This window comes from Leptosomus discolor, chromosome 9 (assembly GCF_034619465.1).
Source record: "Leptosomus discolor isolate bLepDis1 chromosome 9, bLepDis1.hap2, whole genome shotgun sequence".
Classification (NCBI taxonomy): domain Eukaryota; kingdom Metazoa; phylum Chordata; class Aves; order Leptosomiformes; family Leptosomidae; genus Leptosomus; species Leptosomus discolor.
This window is the reverse complement of record NC_141399.1, coordinates 35,681,102-35,703,162: the sequence shown is the minus strand read 5'-3', so window position 1 is coordinate 35,703,162 and position 22,061 is coordinate 35,681,102. Positions and strand designations below refer to the sequence as shown.

General features: G+C 38.1%; 1 protein-coding gene across 6 annotated transcripts; it reads left to right on the top strand.

Annotated features, from left to right (window-relative positions):
- Positions 1 to 11: 11 nt before the first annotated feature.
- On the top strand, positions 12 to 21,586 carry ZNF711 (ZFX family zinc finger ZNF711). Of its 6 annotated transcripts, none has more exons than XM_086470210.1 (10): positions 12 to 101; positions 1,659 to 2,189; positions 9,743 to 9,901; positions 13,290 to 13,436; positions 14,029 to 14,166; positions 15,572 to 15,619; positions 16,188 to 16,331; positions 16,802 to 17,559; positions 20,385 to 20,470; positions 21,508 to 21,586. In XM_086470210.1, exons 1-10 carry the CDS (start codon positions 23 to 25, stop codon positions 21,584 to 21,586), a joined length of 2,169 nt encoding a protein of 722 aa, XP_086326336.1. In that variant the 5' UTR covers positions 12 to 22. The 6 variants fall into 6 exon arrangements, with proteins under 6 accessions (XP_086326336.1, XP_086326335.1, XP_086326334.1 ...); XM_086470209.1 differs by having other exon boundaries at positions 20,382 to 20,470; XM_086470208.1 differs by lacking the exons at positions 20,385 to 20,470; positions 21,508 to 21,586 and having other exon boundaries at positions 16,188 to 16,223; positions 16,802 to 18,094.
- The last annotated feature ends 475 nt before the right edge of the window (positions 21,587 to 22,061 follow it).

The window sequence follows — 22,061 nt, the reverse complement described above, 5'->3', positions numbered from 1 at the left end:
TTGTGAATGAACTTATCTGAATATGGATCCAGGTGGTGGAAGTCTTGGATTGCAAACACAGGAACCCAAAATGCCTCACACTATGATTATGCAGGATTTTGGTAAACTTTTTAACTATTAAAAATAATGGATAAAATCAAGACTGTTTTTCAGGTTTTGTACTATATATTTGTAAATGATATCAAGATGTAAAGTTGACTGATATAATAATGCTGTTTGCATTACTTTTTGAGAAAATTCGAAATTTACAGTGGTGTATAATATATCTGTGTATACTTCAGTTGCTGATCCTGAAATAGTTGCTTATTCCAAAATACTGAAGTAATTCTGAAACAAAAAAAAAAAGCAAAGCATGTGGCCCAAAGTGCTCTAGCTGAGGCAGAAAACATTATCTAGAGTTCAGTGGTTTTGTGGTATGTGTGCTTCAGCTTTAAATCACGTTGCCTTGTTGTTATATCTCCAACATACGTGTAAATAGCATCAAGTTCAGGCTGTAAACAACATCTGAGCCTTTGTGCACTTACCTTGATTACAGTCTCCACTTCTCCTTGAGGGTGTTTCAGTAAATGTGGTGGGAAATAATGTCTTTGTGTGACAACAGATAACTTACTGCGCAGACCACGATTTACAGATTTAGCTAAATCTGCATGTTCACACGTGCTTAGAAGTCTTCTGTCAAGAGCATCAGTTCTGGAACTGTACTGATATAAGAAAACTTGTTTATAAATTGATTTTTTTTAAAAATGAATACTGTTTCTTTTGGTGGCAGCACTAAATAACCTCAGCAATTTTGAAGGTTCAGAGAAAGGACAGCAAGAAATCTCCACTTTTTGTGGGTCTCCATTTCTGCATTACGACAGGAGATGACCTTCTCAAGTATTGGGAAGGACGATGTCTTTGTCCTAACATTAATTAATATCCCTCAGAGTGTCCCAAAATAATTGCATTTGCAGTACAATGCTGAATAATTTTTTTTTTCATTCTGATAAGAACCACTTTCTTGAGTGTTTTATTCATTAAGATTAAAACTGCTGTTTATGTCTGTGTTCAAATAATTCACTGTGCATTCTTTTTATGTATAGAAAAGTAGTCTGCAAATATGACTGGCTGGTCAAGTCTGTAAATGAAAAGCAGGTTTCTGCTTCTGGCCATCCCTTGCAATGTGTCAAGTTGTTGGAAATTGTACTATAAATATTGCATCCAACTCAGTATTTGCTTTTGTCAAGGCCCATGCAGTCTAAAGGATGAGAGTCCTTCTATTGTAGCAGCAATTATTGCATTGTTGCCACACTTCCAGTATCATGCAGGAATTCTGTGAAGATTCAAACTGCTACTGTAATCGAACGTTTTCTAACCGGAATTTAAAAAAAAGATAAAATTGCAAACTGACCTGTAGTTTTTAACTTACCAGCATTGCAAAAACTAGATCTGGAGCAAACTCCGTTACGTCTTAAAGAAGTGGCATGTTTTCTTAATTTAAAGAATACAGGCTGCTTTGGATAGTCTTTATCGAGTGAAACGCAAAATGTGGATTGTTGAAAAGTAACGGATTTGTACGTGTGTTTAACTTATCTATACAATTATTCCATTCCTTAGATAAACTAATTACTAATGCAATAATTTTAACACTTTTCTCCTTATTCATAATTGTTTCATAGTGGCTGGAATGGCTGGCACTGCTCATATTGATGGAGACCATATTGTTGTATCAGTTCCCGAAGCTGTTCTAGTTTCTGATGTCGTTACTGATGATGGAATAACTCTTGATCATGGCTTAGCAGCTGAAGTTGTCCAAGGACCTGACATCATCACTGAAACTGATGTTGTAACAGAAGGTGTAATTGTTCCTGATTCTGTTTTGGAAGCTGATGTTGCTATTGAAGAAGCATTAGATACCAGTGATCATGTTTTGACTACTGATCTAATAACAGAAACTGTTAGAGTTCCCGATCAGGTTTTTGTGGCTGACCTTGTTACGGGTCCTGATGGACATCTGGAGCACGTGGTGCAAGACTCTGTGTCAGGAGCCAACTCACCTACAATGGTTTCAGAAGAAGTTCTTGTAGCGAACTCAGATTCTGAGGCAGTCATTCAAGCAGCTGGTACTGTTCCTGGCTCCACAGTGACTATAAAAACAGAAGACGATGATGATGGCAAGAGTACATCTGAAGACTACTTAATGATATCTTGTAAGTTAAACAAAGGTAGATAAAACCAGGAGATTATCTGAAGTAGAAGTGGTCTGGTGGGGAGAAATTACTGTAACTGGACTCTTGCTGTGTTCTGTGCTGGAACTCTCAAATAATAGTCTGTTGCACAGTTAATTGTTGGTGTCTAGATGTGGGTTTTCTCCATGAAAAATCCATTCTTGCTGATGCAGCAAGAAAGAGAATGACATTCATGCTGTTGAGTGAATGAGTGTGTATGTTTGTGTTTCTGAAACTAGATATTCCTGAAGACTGAAAAAAAAACACATCAGAAGGTTAAACTTTCCACATTTTTTGAGTATAATATTTTTTTAAAAAAATACCAGGTACATTACGATGTTAATGTAGATTGTGTAAAAATAATGGGTCAGGTTTAATCAGTAGTATCCAACAGAGAAATAGGGTTTTAAGATATCTGACTCGTAAAGTTTTCTCTTACATGTCCACAAACTATTGTTTGGTTAGCTGTATTAAAAATTATAATAGGCATTTTATTGTATATTGTGCTCTTCTGGACTGAACTTCACAGTAAGGGGTTGTGTGCATTAGTTGATTGTCTCTCTACACTGGGAAGTGGTGCCCGTTCCAGTTTCCACACGGCATTCAACTCTGAGGAAACTGTGTGGTCCTATACTACTTGTTGAGTGAGAGCTACTCAGAGGACCTTAGGTATATTGTGTTTCTTCAGTGGTTAAATTATATTCAAGATACAAGTTCTTATTGTTACACAAATGTGGTAAAAATGCATGGTAGTTCATGCTAGATTTTTCACTTTTCCAAGTTGAAATGTGAGTAGGTCAAAACAGATTTTATTTAGTCAGAAGCAATATGTTAAAAAAAATGGCATTGCCAAGTGTGTCAAAGTGTCACTGTTTACAGCAAGCTGCATTTATTAAAGATTTCAAGACAGAGGGGACATGAGTGATTAGTGATTATAATGATTTCAATATTTCATAGCATTTATGTCCCTTATGCAAAATATATTTTTGGTATTTATTTTTTGTTCAGTATAGGATGGACAGCAATGATTTTTTATATCATTCTATCACTACTGTAATGCCATATGTCACTAATAGGAAGTCAAAAAGGGTTTTTTTGGAAAAAGAACCGTAAGAGCCTCAGTCTAAAAGCAAATGTTTGTAAATAAAGGAACACCATTTTTACAGCCAGTTGTTTCATTGAAAAAATTCCTCCTTTCTGACAGAGTACTTACGATGAGTTGTATTCTGTAACTGCGGTATTTCCAACTGCACCTTTGTAATTGTAAGTAAAGTCATCTTTGGAATTCCTTCTAAGATAGATAAGTGTGATTGATAATGATGATCCCTGCACTTAAACCAGAGCATCTTAAACTTTCAGTAACAGTTACCTGGTGACCCCACCTGTGTGATACATTTATAGTTTTGTCAGGTATTCTCAAGCCTACAATGGCTTTTGCAATGTTTTGAAGCCAGTTTGAGACAGTTTTCAGCAAATTAAGGTTTATATATATGTATAATCATTGTGTGCCTGAATAATCACAGTTGGAAACTACATTATTAATCTAGAATTTTGTTTTAAGTAGTAATTTTAGATAAATTAAGGCAGTCATAGAATCATACAATCATTTAGGTTGGAAAAGACCTTTAAAATCGTCCAGCCCAACCGTTAACCCAGCACTGCCAAGTCCACCACTAAACTGGGTCCCTAAGCGCCACATCCACACATCTTTTAAATACCTCCAGGGATGGTGACTCCACCACTGCCCTGGGCAGCCTGTTCCAATGCTTGACAACCCTTTCGGTAAAGTAATCTTTCCTAATGTCCAATCTAAACCTCCCCTGGCGCAACTTGAGGCCATTTCGTCTTGTCCTATCACTTGTTACTTGGGAAAAGAGACCAACCCCCACCTCACTACGACCTCCTTTCAGGTAGCTGTAGAGAGCGATAAGGTCTCCCCTTAGCCTCCACTTCTCCAGACTAAACAACCCCAGTTCCCTCAGCCGCTCCTCACAAGACCTGTTCTCCAGACCCTTCACCAGCTTCGTTGCCCTTCTCTGGACACGCTCCAGCACCTCAGTGTCCTTCCTGCAGTGAGGGGCCCAAAACTGCACACGGTATTCGAGGTGCAGCCTCACCAGTGCCGAGTATAGGGGGACAATCACTCTCCTACTCCTGCTGGTCACACTATTTCTGATACAGGCCAGGATGCTGCTGGCCTTCGTGGCCACCTGGGCACACTGCCGGCTCACGTTCAGCCGGCTGCTGACCACCAGCACCCCGCACTTGGCCTTGTTAAACCTCGGCCCATCGGTCCAGCCTGTCCAGATCCCTCTGCAGAGCCTTCCTTCCCTCGGGCAGATCAACACTCCCACTGAACTTGGTGCTGTCCACAGACTCGCTGAGGGTGCACTCGACCCCATTGGCCAGATCATAGATAAACATGAGGTCTCCTGCCTCTGCTAAGGTTGAAGCCTGTGTTGTGCTGTGTATGCCAGCTTGGCCCAACAAAGTATCTGATTTTGATTTTTTTCTCATCAAAAATTAATCAGTCTTACGCAGTTGTTAATTTTGGTGGGTTTTTTTTAAAATGTTTTTAAATTAACCTTGGATTTGTTATGTTTGTGAAGGTAATCTGTTGTGTAGAATAGATAAATGTCTCAGTTTATCATGCAGTTTAAAACTTTGTTTACTTGTATTTTTTAATTGTCAAATGCTCAGTAAATATTGTAGAAAGTTAATTTTATGCCATTTCTTTTGGGGTGTATATATAGGAGTGTTGAACTTTTTTATAATGTAAATCACAACAAAATGATATTTTTAAAGAATCTCAAAATACTTAGCTGTCTTTTAATGAAATTTAGCATCTAAAAAGTGGGGAACTTTACATAAAATGACAGATAATGCCCTTAGCTGTCTGTGGGACACATTTTGGGAACTTCTAAAATAGTGCATTTTAGGGTGTGAAGCTGGATTGAGTGTGGAATTTTGTCTTACTTGTTTGTTGGGAGTTACAGTTTAAATATACTGTATATACACCGTTTTAAGACAACATTCCCATCTAGATATTTTATACACTATTGGTAATGATATTTTTATGTAAATACTATTTGGAAAATAGTAAGTTTATCTCTATAGTTTTGTAAACTAGCTGTGTATGATTTTGTAATTGGAAATTTTTACTAGATTATCACCTCTCTGCTGTCTCGTTGCAGATGAATTTAGCTTTTTTAAATCAGCCTTATGAGCTTAAAACTTAAAAATCTTTTTTTGATACGTTCACAACCTGTGCCACAGGATATCCATGATCCCTTGTTTTAAATCTCCAGAACACCTGTTTGAAAGGGACTTGTTAAAAAGGAAATTAATACAAACTGAATGCATATGGTGTTGTCAAGAACCCAGTCCATTTCATACTGAGACGGGAAAATTCTGAACAGTACATCCCGTTTTGCCAGGGAGGAGTTGGCACACGTGTAGCTTAAAGCGTACCCTTTTTTGTTTTTCAGGTTTGCGATATTCAGACCCACAGCGGATTGCCAGCTCCCGATCCGTGCGTTGGCCCTGCATGCACTATGTTGGTGACCTCACACCCACCAAAGAACAACACTGGAGCTGGCCTTTAGGGGTAAGGTACTGTTCCACCACCACCTCCTTTTTAGTGTATGACGATACAGTGTTACATAATTTGCTAAACATTTTAATATTAATACTCCTATATTGTAACCTATGGGATATAAAAGAAGTATTAGAGACATTAGAAAAATATGAGCAATTGTAAAACCACGGGACTTATCTTGCCCTCATGTTGTCCCTATGGGCTCCTGTGGTGGGTGTGGTATCACCAGCGTAGTGCATGCTGAGGCATCACATGAATTGGGAGCTGGCAATCCACGGTGAATCTGGACATCACACACCTGAAAACAGCGAAGTAAGGTAAGTTTGAGATTGGAAGTGTGCTGAGTTTTCCTTTAAACCTTGTTTATTCAGGAGGATTCAGCTTATATTTATAAAGGTTCTCTGTTGTGTTTTTTCAGTTAATTTTAAGTGACGAGATAATAATATGTAGTGCTTCTGGTGGATGAGTCAGATCTGGAAGACACTTTTCGTATTCCATTGACATAAAGTAAGCATTCCTGTTCCTGAGAACTGTCACTGGGAAAAGTCACCAGATAATTTGGCACTGATGGGTTAACAGTCTGTGATTGAAGTCGTATTACTTAGACAATAGAATATTTTCACCATCTGTTTTTATAAAAAGTCCTAATTATTTGGAAATTGACAAAGGTTAAGTGTCCTGCTGTGTAGATTGTTTTCCCCTTGTCTAAATGTGTTTAAAAACCAGATTGAAACCATGAAATTTACTTCATATGACAGCAATTTAAACAATAGCAATTGCCGACTCAGTGTCTTTTGTTGAGGTATTTGAAACAAAAGGCGGTGTCTCACAAATGACAGTTTATATCAGTATCATTTTCTCAGTCCGGTTTATATGTTTTCAAATTTTGTTATATTACACTTCTGCTTTTCTAGAAAAGTGATTCCAGAGGCCCTGGGTACACAGGCTTCCTACTATGTTTCTATTACTGTAGCTTAGTAGAGACTGAAGATCTTTGAGAATACACAGGACAGTTGATGATGTGGGAGTAACCGCTAATTTTAAAAATAATATTGTAAGTTTGCCCCTCTAAGACAGGACTCCCTGTTTTTTGAAGGATATTGAAGGTTTGGGAGCTTTACTTGAAATGGTAGAACACAGCATGTGAGTGTGCACACTGTATTCTTGTATTTTACTTTGTATCTTTGGCTGAAAAATTTATTATAAAAGTTGTAAAACTGAAAAATTCCTCTTTTTTTTTTCTTTATGTAATCTTTGTTGTATTGCAGTTGATGTCCTGGTAAGGTGACTGTCTAAAATTGTGTGGGTTTTTTTCTTGTGTTATTTCACCAGATACAGTGGTATACGGTCATTGTCACCCAATATTGGTTAAATAGTTGGAAATTTTTGCCATAAAGAAAACTTCTTGTCACATATATGGCATTACTGCACTGTTCAGTAGGACGTTACTATTGCTAAATAACCTTCCAGTACAGAAATAGTTACTTCCTGTGTTAACCTGATAGTGTGTTGTTTATAAAATTTAAGAGGTTAGGAAAAGTTGGTGTTGCTTGAGTTGCAGATTTGAAAATAACTTGACTACCACCTACCAATTCTAAAATGACAGTAACAGCTCACAATGGGTGATTTCTTCCACCCAGCCTTTAAATAGTCTTTCTGTGTTTTGACAGCATGTCTAGTCATACAGCTATATGTGTCACCACTCCTGCCTTGTACTAGCAGTTACCTCCAGTTCTTGAAAGACTCGTACATGCAGTGGAAATGTTCATTGTACTAAAGTTAGACGTATGTGTATCATTTTGAAGAATATGGATAAGAAACTTCATAATGTATGGAAATACTTTTTTCCATTATAAGTTTCTTTTAGCATCTTCCCTTTCTTGGTAGTGGAGGATGCATAATCCTCTCTTCTAATAACTCCATTCTGGCAACATAAAAAATTCCGGTTAGCAGATGCAGTAACGCTCCCATACAGGATATAAAGATGTACTAATAACCTAGACTGGCATGCCAGAGGAATGTGCCAGCCTCTCTGTGGTGGCTTTCTCACCTGTGGTGTTCACAGTATTACTCTTCTCGTTGTTCGGTGAGATGACACGACCGCCATGCAGTTCATGTCAGATTCGAACAGATTAAGGTGTTGATGTTGCTGGCATCGATTTTAATGGAGATGTAGAATGTTTTTTATTTAACATAATTCTTTTCCTGAGGAAATTTGTATTATTTTCTACTGATCCATGTTTGATATTTTTTCAGCAATGCGATTAATCTCTTACTTACAAAAAGAAACAGCTAAAACATAGCATTTTTTAAATGTTTTCCGTTTAGTTTTCATCAAAATGTAAAATTTTCAGAGGTTCTAAAATACACTTAATTATTCCTACCTACACTATATCTGGTGCTGTCCTTGATAACTTCTGTACTCTTCCAATGCAGTCCAACATTTTTGAAATAGAAATAAGGCTCCTCAATGTGGGGGTGAAAAACAGCGTTAGTTGGATAGGACTTTCTGTGAAATCCTGTCTGTGAGTGGGAAGAGCTTAGTTTGGGATTGCTGTGGTGGATTCACCCCCTGCTGCAGGAAGGGCGTCTGCTCCTTTTCCAGCGGGTTCTGAACCACCTCGTGTCACTGCCCGGAGTATTAAGAAAAGCTTAAACACCTTAATACACCAGGCTGCAGCCTGAAGTAGTTAAAAGCAGCTCTTCAAGAGCCATCATCTCTGCACTGAGGGCAGGAAACTTAGATGGGGTTGGGGAACCATTGCAGCCGCCCTGAGATAAGCCATCCTTCCGGCAGGAGTCCAAGCCCTCAGTGGCTGCGTTGAGTAGACTCTGTTCTTAGTCATGAAACATCCTGTCTCTTTAATATTCATTTTAATGATTTTTTTTTTTTTACCTAGTATGCACATATTTTAATGTTATGTATGCAGTAAATTGCTGTTTCCCTGGGCTGTGTTTATTTCAGATTTTGTTTACATTTTGTGGAATTCTTCTCTAAATAGAGGACTTCAGTGGGTGTTAAGTGTTGCACAGGTTTGTGTGGGCCGTCTGCACAGGAGCTAATTTTATCCACTGAGAGAAGTGTGTTGGCAATACATATGTCAGAAAGATGCTTAGTTCAGTGGCCTCCATATTGGGGTCTGTATATATGGATATCTGCGTGAATACCCTTTTCACCAAAATAGTGTTACTTCTACACTTTTAATAGTTTGAGTGTAATTTTTGTCATATAAATAAAATTAGCATTTTGGATATGTAGACCAAATAATCAGAGTGACTAAGTTACATAAAGAATGAGAAGTCAGTTTCACATAGTAATACTGGGATTTGTTATCGCTGCATCTTTTAATCAGCTGTATATTATACAGTAATCTTCATTAATTTATGTTTTCCAGTGATAAAGTGGATAAAATCATAATTTCTTTTAGGGTGAAGATGTAGCCAAATTTTTGGTGCACACTTCTTTCACTGGCAACATACTCTGAGTCATCACTTTTCATATGAGCTTCAGCTGCTTAATTTTAGTCACCAGTATCTTAGAGTAGTGAAACTTTGTGGGACTCTTAGACTGTAACAGGCAATTCAGGTTAATTTTTAACATTTTTGGGTAGATGTTAAATTTTACTTATTGATACATTTTTGCTTTCTCAGTGAAATAATCTCAGACATAACCGGTTACCACATTCTTGTTGATGACAAGCTCCCTCTTGTGTTCTTCATTCTGTAATTTTTGCTGTGTTTCCTGAGTTGCAATAAAATGAGTGTGAACTTTCGGAATCTCTTTTAAGTGTCTTGATATGAATTGTTTTGTAAAGGCCATTTATGAATACAGACCTTTACTATGCATGGGGATAATAGTGGAGAAAATCATGCTACTGATTACTTTGGCTTTTAAAAGATGTGTTTGAACCTCATTATTATTCTCTTATCTTTACAGTGGATGATGTTGGAGAAAAATTGGACCATATAGGAAGCACTCCCTTGAAAATCAGTACTGAGGTGACAAATGATGATGTTGCTAAAGATGACGGGTTTGGTTCAGAAGTTATCAAAGTGTACATATTTAAAGCTGAAGCTGAAGATGATGTTGAAATAGGTACCTTTTACATTCTGTGTGTTCTTCCACTAATTTGAAGTATTTCAGGATCTTTTTGTTTGTTGTTCTTAATTTCATGTAATCCACTGACTGGAATGTTTTGTAGAATGTGACATTTGTGGAGGCTGCCCATATGCGATAAATACTGGGTCTGTATTAGTCTCAAGTTCTTTTTTGATTAGCAGTGTTTATTTTCAGGCAGTCAAAGCCCAAATGTAGAAGTGGTTGGGTGTCTGCAGCTGTTTTTCAGCTGCTGCTTTTCTCTTGACGTTGCAAGACTGTGTGTCAGCACAGAAAAGCCTCTAGAGTGGATTCCTGTCATTGAACAGTCTTCGGCAGCCTTGATGCAGAGAGAGGGGAAGATTGCTGGGGCTTTAGGTATACAGTCATTTCCAAACCTAACCAAGAAGCTCAGAATTGCTCTGCCGTTCTCTTTTGCAAAGGATAGATCCAGCACTTCAGCTGCTTTGCAAGTGGACGTACAGCTAACCCATGTTCTGTTCTTCATAACTTGTAAAACCAGAGTCCCCCTTACAGTTGTTCTGAGAGCTGAAACCTCTGGCTCATTGCACTTTACGCTTTGCATTTAGGTACTGAAACTCTGCCTCACAGGAACGTACCTGACCTGTAGCCCCCGAGCTATTCACAGGGCAAATCAGCCTGACTCTGTTCTTCCTGGAGTGTAGAACATCTCCCGTAGACAGGTAGCATTGCCCAGGCTATGCGGCCAAAATCTCAAACTTTAGACACAATTAGGGATTAGGTCAGCAAAGTCCTCCCAATTACTAAGAATCCTGGTGCTGTTCTTCAAATATCTTGAACTGCTGCTTCAGGAAATTTTTGGCTGTATGGTGTCTTGATTTTTCTTCTCTGAGAAACAAGTCATCTTTTCAGGTCAAGGTGATGGCGGAAAAGGACTGCCCCAGGGATGATCAGACTGCTAGCTAACAGGGCAGTTGTCTTTGGTTTTCTGTCTCTCTCAGGGTGGGTTAATTTAGAATTAGTTGCTTGGTATCTTTTGCAGGTTGATAGAGTGTAGATTTTGGAGCCTACTAATCAAGTGCTTCACTGGGTTGCCGCAGTAACTTTATGTATTTTGCTATCCTATTTGGAATAGACAGTATCTGATTTGGCCGAAGGTTAGTGAGTAGTTCTGTAAGGCCCTGGGATTTTCAGTGTTTGATTCCTTTCAAGTGTGAGAAAAAGGTTGTGAAGAGCCATGGGGAGGGGATCCAGAGAAGCAGCATTTTAACATCCCTATCTGTTGTGATGTCTGTTTCATCTGCCAATTCCTACGTGAATTGCCAGGCCTTGTTCTTGAAATACCATTTCTTCCTCTGGGGATAGGTTGTCAGTCTTGAGGGACAGACTGCTAATGCAGCAACTGAAAGAATCAAAATCGCTTATGACTGAAAACAAATTTACAGCAGGGATGTTCTCTTGAGTTACTCTCCGTGCTTCTGATGTAGCCATGAGAAGTAGTCCTGGCAAATTACCCCATTCATTACTGGTGAGTACTTCCACTTGGAAAGCGCTGATTGTGTTGGTAGTGTACTTTTGCTGCTCAGACTTAAGGAATACAGAAACTGAGATGGCAGTCTTCACAAAGAATATCTGAGATTCAAGTTTTAGCCATGAGCAGTAGTCTCGTGATCTTTTGGGCGGAGGTGGAGGGCTGTTCTTAGGTGTTGTCCGTTTACATTGCAGTCTAGTTACTCCAATAAATGTCCTAGCAAAGCCACTTTTGACAAATATTGTAACATTTGCTTGGGTGACAAAATCACTTTTGTTTTGTCGTAAATGCAGAAAAGTAAAACTTAAAATACAAGAATAAGTGTTAAAAAATATCAGTAGTTTTGGCATACACACATGTGTATACCAATTATAAACTGAGGATCAGTGACTAAAAGGACTGTGGTCCTGTTTTTAACTGCCAGTATGGAAGAGGTTTCCTCTGCAGGCGTACGAGCAGCAGCATCTGCTATTTTACATGAATTGTATAATCACAGATTATGCACCTTGCAATGGAGATTCTTTCTCTTTTAATTCTTCAGAATTACTCTACCTGTTCCAAACTGTCATAATGACCAAATTTCTAAGTTTCTGGAGTGTTTCTCTTAGCTTCCTTGGGATCTCTCTTGTGTTGTCTGGCTGATAGGCATGCCTGCTGTCTTAGTTGGCCATTTTGGGCACCATTGCCTTCAAAAGCATGAAGGTCTCCATACACTGTATTCCATAGAGACATCACCCATCCCAGTGATTTTAATATTATCTCAGATTTCATCTAGCTTGGGGAAACTGATATTCCACATTTTGATTACAGAGGGAGAGCTGCTTCTGTTTGGTTGGAAGAAGGACGTTTGGCAAAGTTGCCTATTTATGAAACACTTTACAGGGAGTGATGGATCAATGTATTTGGTTAGGACTCAACTGCCTAGCTGAGCATTTTCTGTCAGGACCATTTGTCATAGCAAGCAGGGACACTTGGTGTACCAGATGTTAACTTGTTCTGCCATGATCTGCAGCTTCTCTACTCACTGTTCAGTCCCTGAGATACATGGACAACTAAGCATCAATATTTGTCTGCCATCTCCCTCTGACTCAAGCATCAATGTCAAGCTCCAAGTTGGAACTTGTTCTTTTGCCTCTGTTCAAGTCAGTCGGTGGGCCAAAGCTGGTTAGTCACCCAGAGCAGGACTGTGTGGGCACTTCTCATTTCCTTCTTTCTGACTTACTTTTCAGATTGTGTTGTCTCCAGGGATTTGGTGCAGCACCTTACATTCCTGCTAGTCTTTCTCTTTAGATAATGTTCTTGTTGCTGAAGTCATTGGCAGTAACGTTTGCTCTCTTGTGGTTTGAGAAGTGTGACCCCAGGATAAGGTACTACTCAGTCCCATGTAATGAGTCTGAGACGTAAGCGTTAGAATCTTTGTAGGAAAAATTACCGAAGAACCAGTTTTTGCAAGGTGAGTGAATAGGGGAGAGGAAGAGGGATAAGAATTAGCTGTTCACATCCTAAGAGAGAATTTAAAAGCTATTTTTGGGGCAAGATTAGAATGACAGTCATTTTTTTGGTGGCATGAGCAAGTGTATGTTTCCAGTCATACCTGAGGTCGCTGCTAGCATGCTTAAAAGGCTCTTGATACTTCTTGGGAAGTAGTTGTTCAGTCTTGAATCCACCAGGACACACTGAGAGACCTTTTTCCTTATCTGCCCCAAGGTATCAAACTTGCATGATTTTATGACAGACATGGATGTAAAAACATTTAATTGGAGTTTTATGAAATAACTTTGTTATAGAAAAGAAAAAAATACTTAAATCCAAAAGTAATCTTAACAGTGGCTTTGTTTACAATTACTTAATGTGTTTAACTTCTTTTTGTTACAGGTGGGACGGAAATTGTCACGGAGAGCGACTTTCACAATGGACATTCTGTAGCTGGAGTAATTGAACAAGGAGGTGTTGGTAGAATGCAGCGAGAAAAAATGGTTTACATGGCTGTTAAGGACTCTTCTCAGGAAGATGAAGATATTAGTAAGCATAATAAGAAACATTTTTGTTTCTCATGCTGTTCTGTACAACAATATAAACGTCATTCTCAAGGACTTAATTTTTCTGAAGGATTCTTCAGCCTGAAGTAGTAGAAAACTAAGCTCATCCTCCCTAAAAATAAAAAGCAGGCTATAATTATTTTAAATTGATGTGGATAAATGCACTTTGTGCATACTGTATGCAATCATTTCATTATTTATATTGAATTTAACGTGTCCGTGGATGAAGTTAATGAGGTTAGTCAAGTTTCTCATTTTTCTGTTTTCCTACCGTGAATCACCTTGTTTAATCAGCTTTCTGGCAAAGTGGCAAATAAAGGTCATCAGAGAAGTTTATAAGTTTGTATATTTGAATTTATGTTGCTGTTTGTTTTGGATTTGTATTTATTGATATGTGTTTTCTCTTTTTAAGGAATGTCTGAATAAACAATGATCCCCTAAGGGGTGGTTTCTAAATACCAAAGGAAGAAAAGTAATTTTTAACGGGTATCAATCAGAGTGAGAGCAAAATAAATTACCAAAAATTTAGGATGAGCAGAATAAAAGTAAAGATTTATTCTTCTCCTTTAATCCAGGCTGTGCTGAAATAGCAGATGAAGTGTATATGGAAGTTATAGTAGGTGAAGAAGAAGCTACATCACTTCCAGACACACAGCTTGAAGACTCTGGCGTGAACAAAACTTTTGTCCCTGTTGCTTGGGCTGCTGCTTACGGTAGGGATCTCTACGGTTGTTTTCTGAAAAACCCTTCCGTTATTTTCTCCCTAATCTAGCTTCCAGAATCTCAGTGTGAATGTGATAATCTCCCACCTTGTCCTAGGGGTTTGGGAACAGCTCCTTCTGATCTTTTAGCAGTGTCAGTTAGTGGAGTTGATGAAATGATGTGACAAATCATTTTGATGTCGTTCATGACCTTTTACACATCAGATCTCAGGTTTTTTGCCGTTTGATATGAAGAAAACAATTCCATTTTTACATTGGTGCTTTTTTCCCCAGAGCTGGCCTGTCAGTCATTTAGAGATTACTGATTAGTAGTTGATTGTCTTCCATAGAATGAATGGATTGCTCTATGTTGAGTTTTTTGAACTAGAAAGGAAAGCTGTTAGAAGAATTTTTATACTGTTCTTGATTCTGGCTCAGATGTGCAGAATGTGTGGGGTTTAATGGTTGTTTAAGTTGGCTGTTGAAGATTTTACAAAAACAAGAATGTCCTTAAGTGTTTACATTAGCTAGGAGGAAGGGGAAATAACTTTAAAAAGAGGATAATAGGAATAAATGTGTGGATATGTTCCTTATAATTTCAGTTTATATATGTGTTTTAAGCCTGTTAGTCCTTCATATTAGAAACAAACAAAAAAAAATGTAATTTGTCCTCTGTGGCCATGCTTCAAATAGTAGAAGTGTCCTATCAGGACATATTGTGAATTCTGAATATCCTTTTATTTCATATTTGTTCTTTTCTCAGATTTTGGCATGTTAGGTGTTTATTAAAAGAGTATCAGGTCTTCTGTGGTTTATGTTACAGTTAGTTAAAATTCATTCGTGTAATATTTCTGAGCACAGTAGTTGGGCCGATAAAGTGGTTTAGAGCCACAGAGCCTTGGCACATAGCAATCCAAACTGAGGAATATACTCTTAAGGTATTACTTCTCCGTCCCCCAGAACTTTGTGGTGCCTCATATAGATGAGTGCTGAGCAGCTGATAAGGTACAAGTTTCCTTACCTGCCTAGTTGTACTCTAGAAAGATAAAGTACTTTGATCTCAAGAACAAATTGTGGATTTCAGATAACCTCATTTCTGGATTGGTATCTGAGGTTATTTATGAGGTTAAAAGTTTGCAGAAACAACCGTATTAATTATGAGAAGCAGGAAAGACAGTCAGCATGGTAAGCGTGCAAACACAGCTTTAGTGGATATTAACTATTCACAAAGATGTGATTTTATTTCCTGGGGCTCATAATTATAAAATACTGAACTGATTGTGAACCGCACATCTCAGTTTGGATAGAATTAAGCTGCTCCTTGTTAGCCAAGTTAGTTTTCTGTCATTATCAGACAGAAGCCATTGTCTTCAAAAATAATTTTAATTTATAATGACTAAAATACCATTTTCTGCAGGAGATGAAAGAAGGCTACCCAGAAGATACGAAGATGGTCAAGCGGCAGGTAAGAACGTGTACCTGTGCTTGGTACAGCATTGAAACTAACTTGCTGTCTTTGAAAATGCACACATTTACGTGTCAGTTCTGCTGATCAGTGAATGCAGACGATTATCCCTAAAGTATATATTGAAGGACTTCACAGTCTTTCTCTGTTATTTTGAAGTGAAGACAATTCTAGATGTGTGGTAGGCCTTCAGAGTGGGTGGGGAAGGTGGGAGGGTCTGCCAGGCTTTTTAATGCAATTTTGTGGTCAGATAGTGCAGCTGTTAAGACGTAAACCCAAGTTCATTAAAAAGAAAACACCAGTGTAACCCATAAGAAATGAATGCCTTGAGAAGTATGAGAAATCGAGGAATGTATCAGTATGTCAGTGTTTAAACAATGAAATTCTTGACTTTTGTCAACGTAGGTAGATAGTGCTTTAGACTGGCACTCTTCTATAGATGTTCATTGTAGAGGAACGGGCGGTGTTTTTTTAAAAAGAATAGATGTGCTGCTGTGCAATTCCAGTCATCAGTCCCGAAGAAAAAAGTTGTTTAAGGTTTTTTATGGTGTCTAATTTTTGTTTCTAGGAAATAACTTGGATACACGATTAGAAAACAAAAACGGTAATGCAACACAATACCTGCAGATTTGTGATAGCATTAGCACTAGTAGAGTGCTAAAACAAAAAACCAAGAAAAGGAGGAGAGGAGAGGCCAGGCAATGGCAAACAGGTAAACACTGTATGGTTATGCGTATTGTCATGGAGTGGCACTTACTCCTGCACTATTCTTTTTTTTTTTTTTTTTAAGCTGATGCAGTATTAAAAAAATATAAATGGTGATTTGCATATTTCCTGTGTCCTTCCCCCCTCCAGTTCTGTGCATAGAAAATGTAATAATTTTTGCCATTCAAAGTCAATACACTTAGGGCTGATGCAGTTCATTTGAATTTTGCAAGCTATTAAAAAGTAATCATGGATGTATTCACTGCACATATGGTATTACTGGTCTGTTCGAGCAGTTTCTAAAACAAGACTATATAAACTGTAGGTGCTGTGGATTGGTTGTTTTTAAACTACTGACCCATTCTCTGTCTGCTGCAAGTGTAAGTGCATGAATCTGAACAGCAGTTGGCTGATTTAAAACTTCTTAATCCAGAAATTTGTTTCCTTCATAACTTGTTTTTGTTTGTTTAAAAACAGCTGTTATAATAGGTCCTGATGGACAGCCCTTAACAGTTTACCCTTGTCATATTTGTGGGAAAAAATTTAAATCCAGAGGATTCTTGAAAAGGCATATGAAGAACCATCCAGATCATATGATTAAGAAGAAATACCAGTGTACAGACTGTGACTTTACAACTAACAAAAAAGTAAGTTTCCACAATCATCTGGAAAGCCATAAGCTTATAAATAAAGTTGATAAAACCCATGAGTTTACAGAATATACAAGAAGATACAGAGAAGCCAGCCCGTTGAGTTCTAATAAACTAATACTGAGGGACAAGGAGCCTAAGCTACACAAGTGCAAATATTGTGACTATGAGACTGCAGAGCAGGGACTACTCAACAGACATCTGCTTGCAGTTCACAGTAAGAACTTCCCTCATGTGTGTGTGGAGTGTGGGAAAGGATTCCGCCACCCATCAGAGCTGAAAAAGCATATGAGGACCCACACTGGGGAAAAGCCATACCAGTGTCAGCACTGTGTCTTCAGGTGTGCTGATCAGTCCAATCTGAAAACTCACATCAAAACCAAACATGGGACTGATTTGCCGTTTAAATGTGAGCACTGTCCCCAGGCGTTTACAGATGAAAAAGAACTGCAGCAGCACACAGAATTATTTCAAGGGCATAAGACTCATCAGTGTCCACATTGTGACCATAAGAGCACCAACTCAAGTGACCTGAAGCGACACATTATTTCAGTTCACACAAAGGATTTTCCCCACAAGTGCGAGGTATGTGAAAAAGGCTTCCATCGTCCATCTGAGCTCAAAAAGCATAGTGAAACACATAAAGGTAAAAAGATACATCAGTGTAGACACTGTGACTTCAAAACATCAGATCCTTTTGTACTTAGTGGGCATATCCTCTCAGTTCACACCAAGGACCTGCCTTTTAAATGCAAAAGATGTAAAAGAGGATTTAGGCAGCAAAATGAACTTAAGAAGCACATGAAGACCCACAGTGGAAGAAAAGTTTATCAATGCCAGTATTGTGAATATAGCACTACGGATGCGTCAGGCTTTAAACGGCATGTAATATCAATACACACAAAAGACTATCCCCATAGGTGTGAGTATTGCAAAAAGGGATTCCGTAGACCATCCGAAAAAAATCAGCATATAATGAGGCACCACAAAGAGGCCATAATGTAATATAGGAGCTCGAGAAGGAAGCAATTTAGAAACTGTGATATGCTAATTGGGGAAAATAAAAATCTCATGAACTGTTTCTCCTGGTTTCAAAGCTTGATATTAAATCATAACTTTACATTCTTTGTATTAAAAGTCTTAAAAAGTATTAGGGTTGACAGGGGATCTCATAGCCCTATGATTGTTGCTTATCAGAACCTAAAGAGCACTATAGAATGCAGAAGGATGGATGAATGTCTTAAATTTGCAAAAAGATGGATGAATGTCTTCAAATTGATAGTATTACACATTGTTAAGCTGTAGAAGGCGAAACAGAGGTGATTGTGTTATCCATTTTGTCGGTAACAGCGTTTGTCTCCAATATGAAAACAGTTCAGATATGTGGTGGGGTTGTTTACAAATTGTTTTCAAAGGCGACGAGTCTAACTTCTTGTGCAGTTTTGAAAGGCAAGTATTAGTCAGTCACTTGATCATAACGGTTTTAAATCGTGCCTGGAAATTAATTTCCAGAACTGGTCAAATTTGGGGGGGTGTCCCCTTTTTTTGTTTGTTTGTTTGGGTTTTTTTTAAACATTTCATTGGGAAACTTTTTTGTTTCCGTTATTAGTTTAGGTCCAACAAGTAATTTTTTAATGGTTTTCAAAGCTGCTAACCTATTTTATTGCAGGATATGATGTTTGAAATATAGCATTATGTTATAATCTCAAAGGTGGTGTTCTGGTGCTAGGGTTAAAGATGTGTATGTATATAATTTCCCTTTTTTATCTGAAACTCCAGTTGAATGTTGTTCAGTATGGCACATATAACAAAATTAACTTTGAATTTGACTTTTTTTTTTTTAAGGATAAAATGGATGCAGCTCATAGTGTTGTGACAACACTAATTTTTTTTCTCGCTACTTTAAAATCGTCTCTAAAAAGAATATTTAAAACAAAATGTAGGAGTTTTTTCATTAAAATGCAAAGTACTTATAAGTTCTTTAGGGCAGTGTTCTTAACAGGTAGGACTACTACTGTCCTGCCTCCTGATACGAAATTTTCAATATAGACATAAAATTGCACCTTTTAATCAATTCTTTAAAAAAAATGTATACCATGCTATAAACATGCATTTTCAATCTGTAAGAAAGTATATATGCAGTATTTAACCAGAAAAATCTGCTGCCACTAGAGTTTGGAGGTGGATCTTCAGTTTACGGTGTATACATTTAAAATATGCATCCCTTTAAACAATGCTTTGTGTTAGCATGCTGCAAATCAAATGGCGCTTAATATAACAAGCTGGTCTAGGGCTATTTAATGAAAAACCTGTTCATAAATGTTATGCATATAATGTGTATTTTTTACTTTTTTAGTTGCTTCATGTTTGCACACAGCTGTTCACATGATAAATTGTAACTTCATGCTATATTGTGGCTTTGTGTTTCAGATAATGTTCATATTTTGTTTTTGCACCAGATGAGAATCAGTTCCTTGAGAATAAATTTTTTTTATATTTCTAAACTTCAGAAAGTTAAATTTTGGAAATCTCTTAGGAAAATACGTGTTTTATGTGGCTGTAAAAAATTATGTACACGCTGTAAAATAAGATTGTCACTGTTATGTGGGATTATTATTTCTAAATGTGTTACTCATCGTAACGGGCATACAATAAAACGCATCTCTTGCACTCCAAATATTTTGGAGTTTGCTTTTCATTTATGGTGTTTAGGAAAGTCATTCTGTGTAAACGTGCCTAATATTTTTAATTACATTATTCACTAATTAATATGTAATAACGTTTCAAGTAAACAGGTTACTTGAGGTGTATTTATCCGACTCTTGAGGGGACAGTATTGGGGTTTTCTTTGACTAACCCTTTAAAGTTACAGGTAATGTATTTGTGCTTCTTTCTGAAATAATTATCAAATGTGATACTGACATTCCTTTGAAATTTTTTCCTTTAAGTAAAGAGAACATAAAACTTCTCACATATTTGGGGAAAAGCCAGGTAGGTTTTGTCTTTTTTATCTGTGTAATAACACAGCTTGCAAAATGAAATACTAAAAATGTTGCTACCTTAATTTCCCTCTTGGGTTAGAATACTTGAGTTATGGCATCAGTGACAGATTGAAAACCTTAAGAAGAGGCTGTGATATTAAATGAGCTCTTCATCAAGGATTTCCGACGGGCTTTGAGCCAGTGAACTTGTTGGTGTTGTACTAAAAACCAGAACTGGTGCAGGCGTGAACCTGTTCATCGGGGTGTTGTTCATACGATTCTGTTTTCTATGCCCAGCAATCAAAGGAGGAGGCTGTAGCGTTCAAAAAAATCTTAGAGATTAAAGTTGTGATTTTTTTGACAATTTTAATGCTTTATTCCTGAACATTATATTGAATACATAGAACTGAAGGAGTTTCTTCACAGCAGACTGAAGATGATCATTCTGACTCTGTGACAAAGCACACATCCATGCTGGCTCATTTTTCCACCTTACAGATGGACGGAATAATCAGGTAATTGAGTATTTTAAACATTTTCTACTTTCTACGAATGCTTAATCCCACATTGCCTAAGAGTCCCTCACAGTTCATGGGGTACAGGACAGGACGTGGGGGCTAGAAATGACAGAAATTAAACTTCTGGAGAGCCAGCATTTTAGACAGCGGTGTGAAATCTGGACATAATGCTTTTAAGCAGTGCATTCAGATCATGTTTTGGTGCCTTTTACTATTCATACGTGGTATTTACTGGTGAGCTGTATTAATCTTTACAGTGTATGTTTGAGGATCACAGTGGTGTTTTTCCAAGGTGTGCAGTGAGAGGCTTTGACCGTTACATATCTGATAGTTGAAAATTACGTCTGTGGGTTAATTCTTTCTGTGGTGAACTGTTGGGTAGTGTAAAAGGGTTGTTAGTTCAGAGTCAGTGACTGGGGCATCAGTTTTGTTACCTAGATTTTCTGTTGCATCTAGTTTTTTCTTGCCCTAAAACTACGTACCGTAAAGGCACAGAAGTTTTTAAAACTTTTTTAGGAGAAAGTATATGGTGGATGCTGGATAAAAGTTCAATTAATTTACAGCTTCATCATTATAGTATAGAATGTTTAAGTTCTGTAGCTGTACAGAAGTTGAAATTGGTGTCGAAGTTTAACAGTCTGTAAGGCCACTTAATGAGATTTCTTTTCAATCAGGAAAAAAAGTCATATACCTTTTGGAACATTAAAATCTGTGAGGAACATGTATTTCAAGATGTGAGGGAGGGAATAGTGGTTGGGAAGACTCCAGCTGCAGTGGGCTGTTACCAGCTGAGGTACAAATACGGGCAAGTGTGTGAGGCTTGAAGCAGGTGTGGACTCGTACAGCCGTCTGTGTGAGCCCTGCCTTTTGTGGTGGCTGGGTGCAGAACCCGGGTGGTTGAGCGTAGCAGGATGCTTACAGTCAGCCCTCTCCGTGTGAGGTCTTGAGTTACCACTTCTCTTTGGTTCGCTTACTGCATTAGGATTTTGAATGTTTCCTTCTTTAGAGTAACTGTTTGTCTCTTCTCTCGGCAGCATGCGGACAGTGAAACCTGGCCAAGGAGGAGGACTGGAAATAAGGTCTGTCAAAGAGAGACAAAGCCTTGAGACTTAACCCACACAGTGTTAAGGTTAATGGTTTACTACCCATATGCTGTTATTTTCAAACTTTTTTGTCAGACTTTTTGCTTGAGCAGTGGTTTTAAAATTCAGTAGCTTACGATACCGCTGGGAGAATGTGTGCTTCAGCTCAGCCCTTTGCTGGTTCTGTCCAGTGCTGCTTTTAGAGGGTTATGGCTAAGGCTGGACTTAGGGGTGGTGTTCTGTAGCTTGAAATTCCCACTGGTGCCTCCACCCCCTCCTCCACAATTGATGTCTTTCTGTTCAGTTGTGGATGTTGAAGCTTCTTGTAACTCTCTGTCCAAGCTGGATGGTGAATAGGCAAAGGAGGGGGTTGAAGATGTTAGGAGGGCCTCTGGTGGTTTTAAAAAAAAAAAAGTAATATTGTGGTGGAGGGAAGGAGGACGGAGTCGACAAGAAAGGCCAGGCCTGTGCAGTGTGTTGCAGGTGTGACGTGGGGCTGTGGAGGA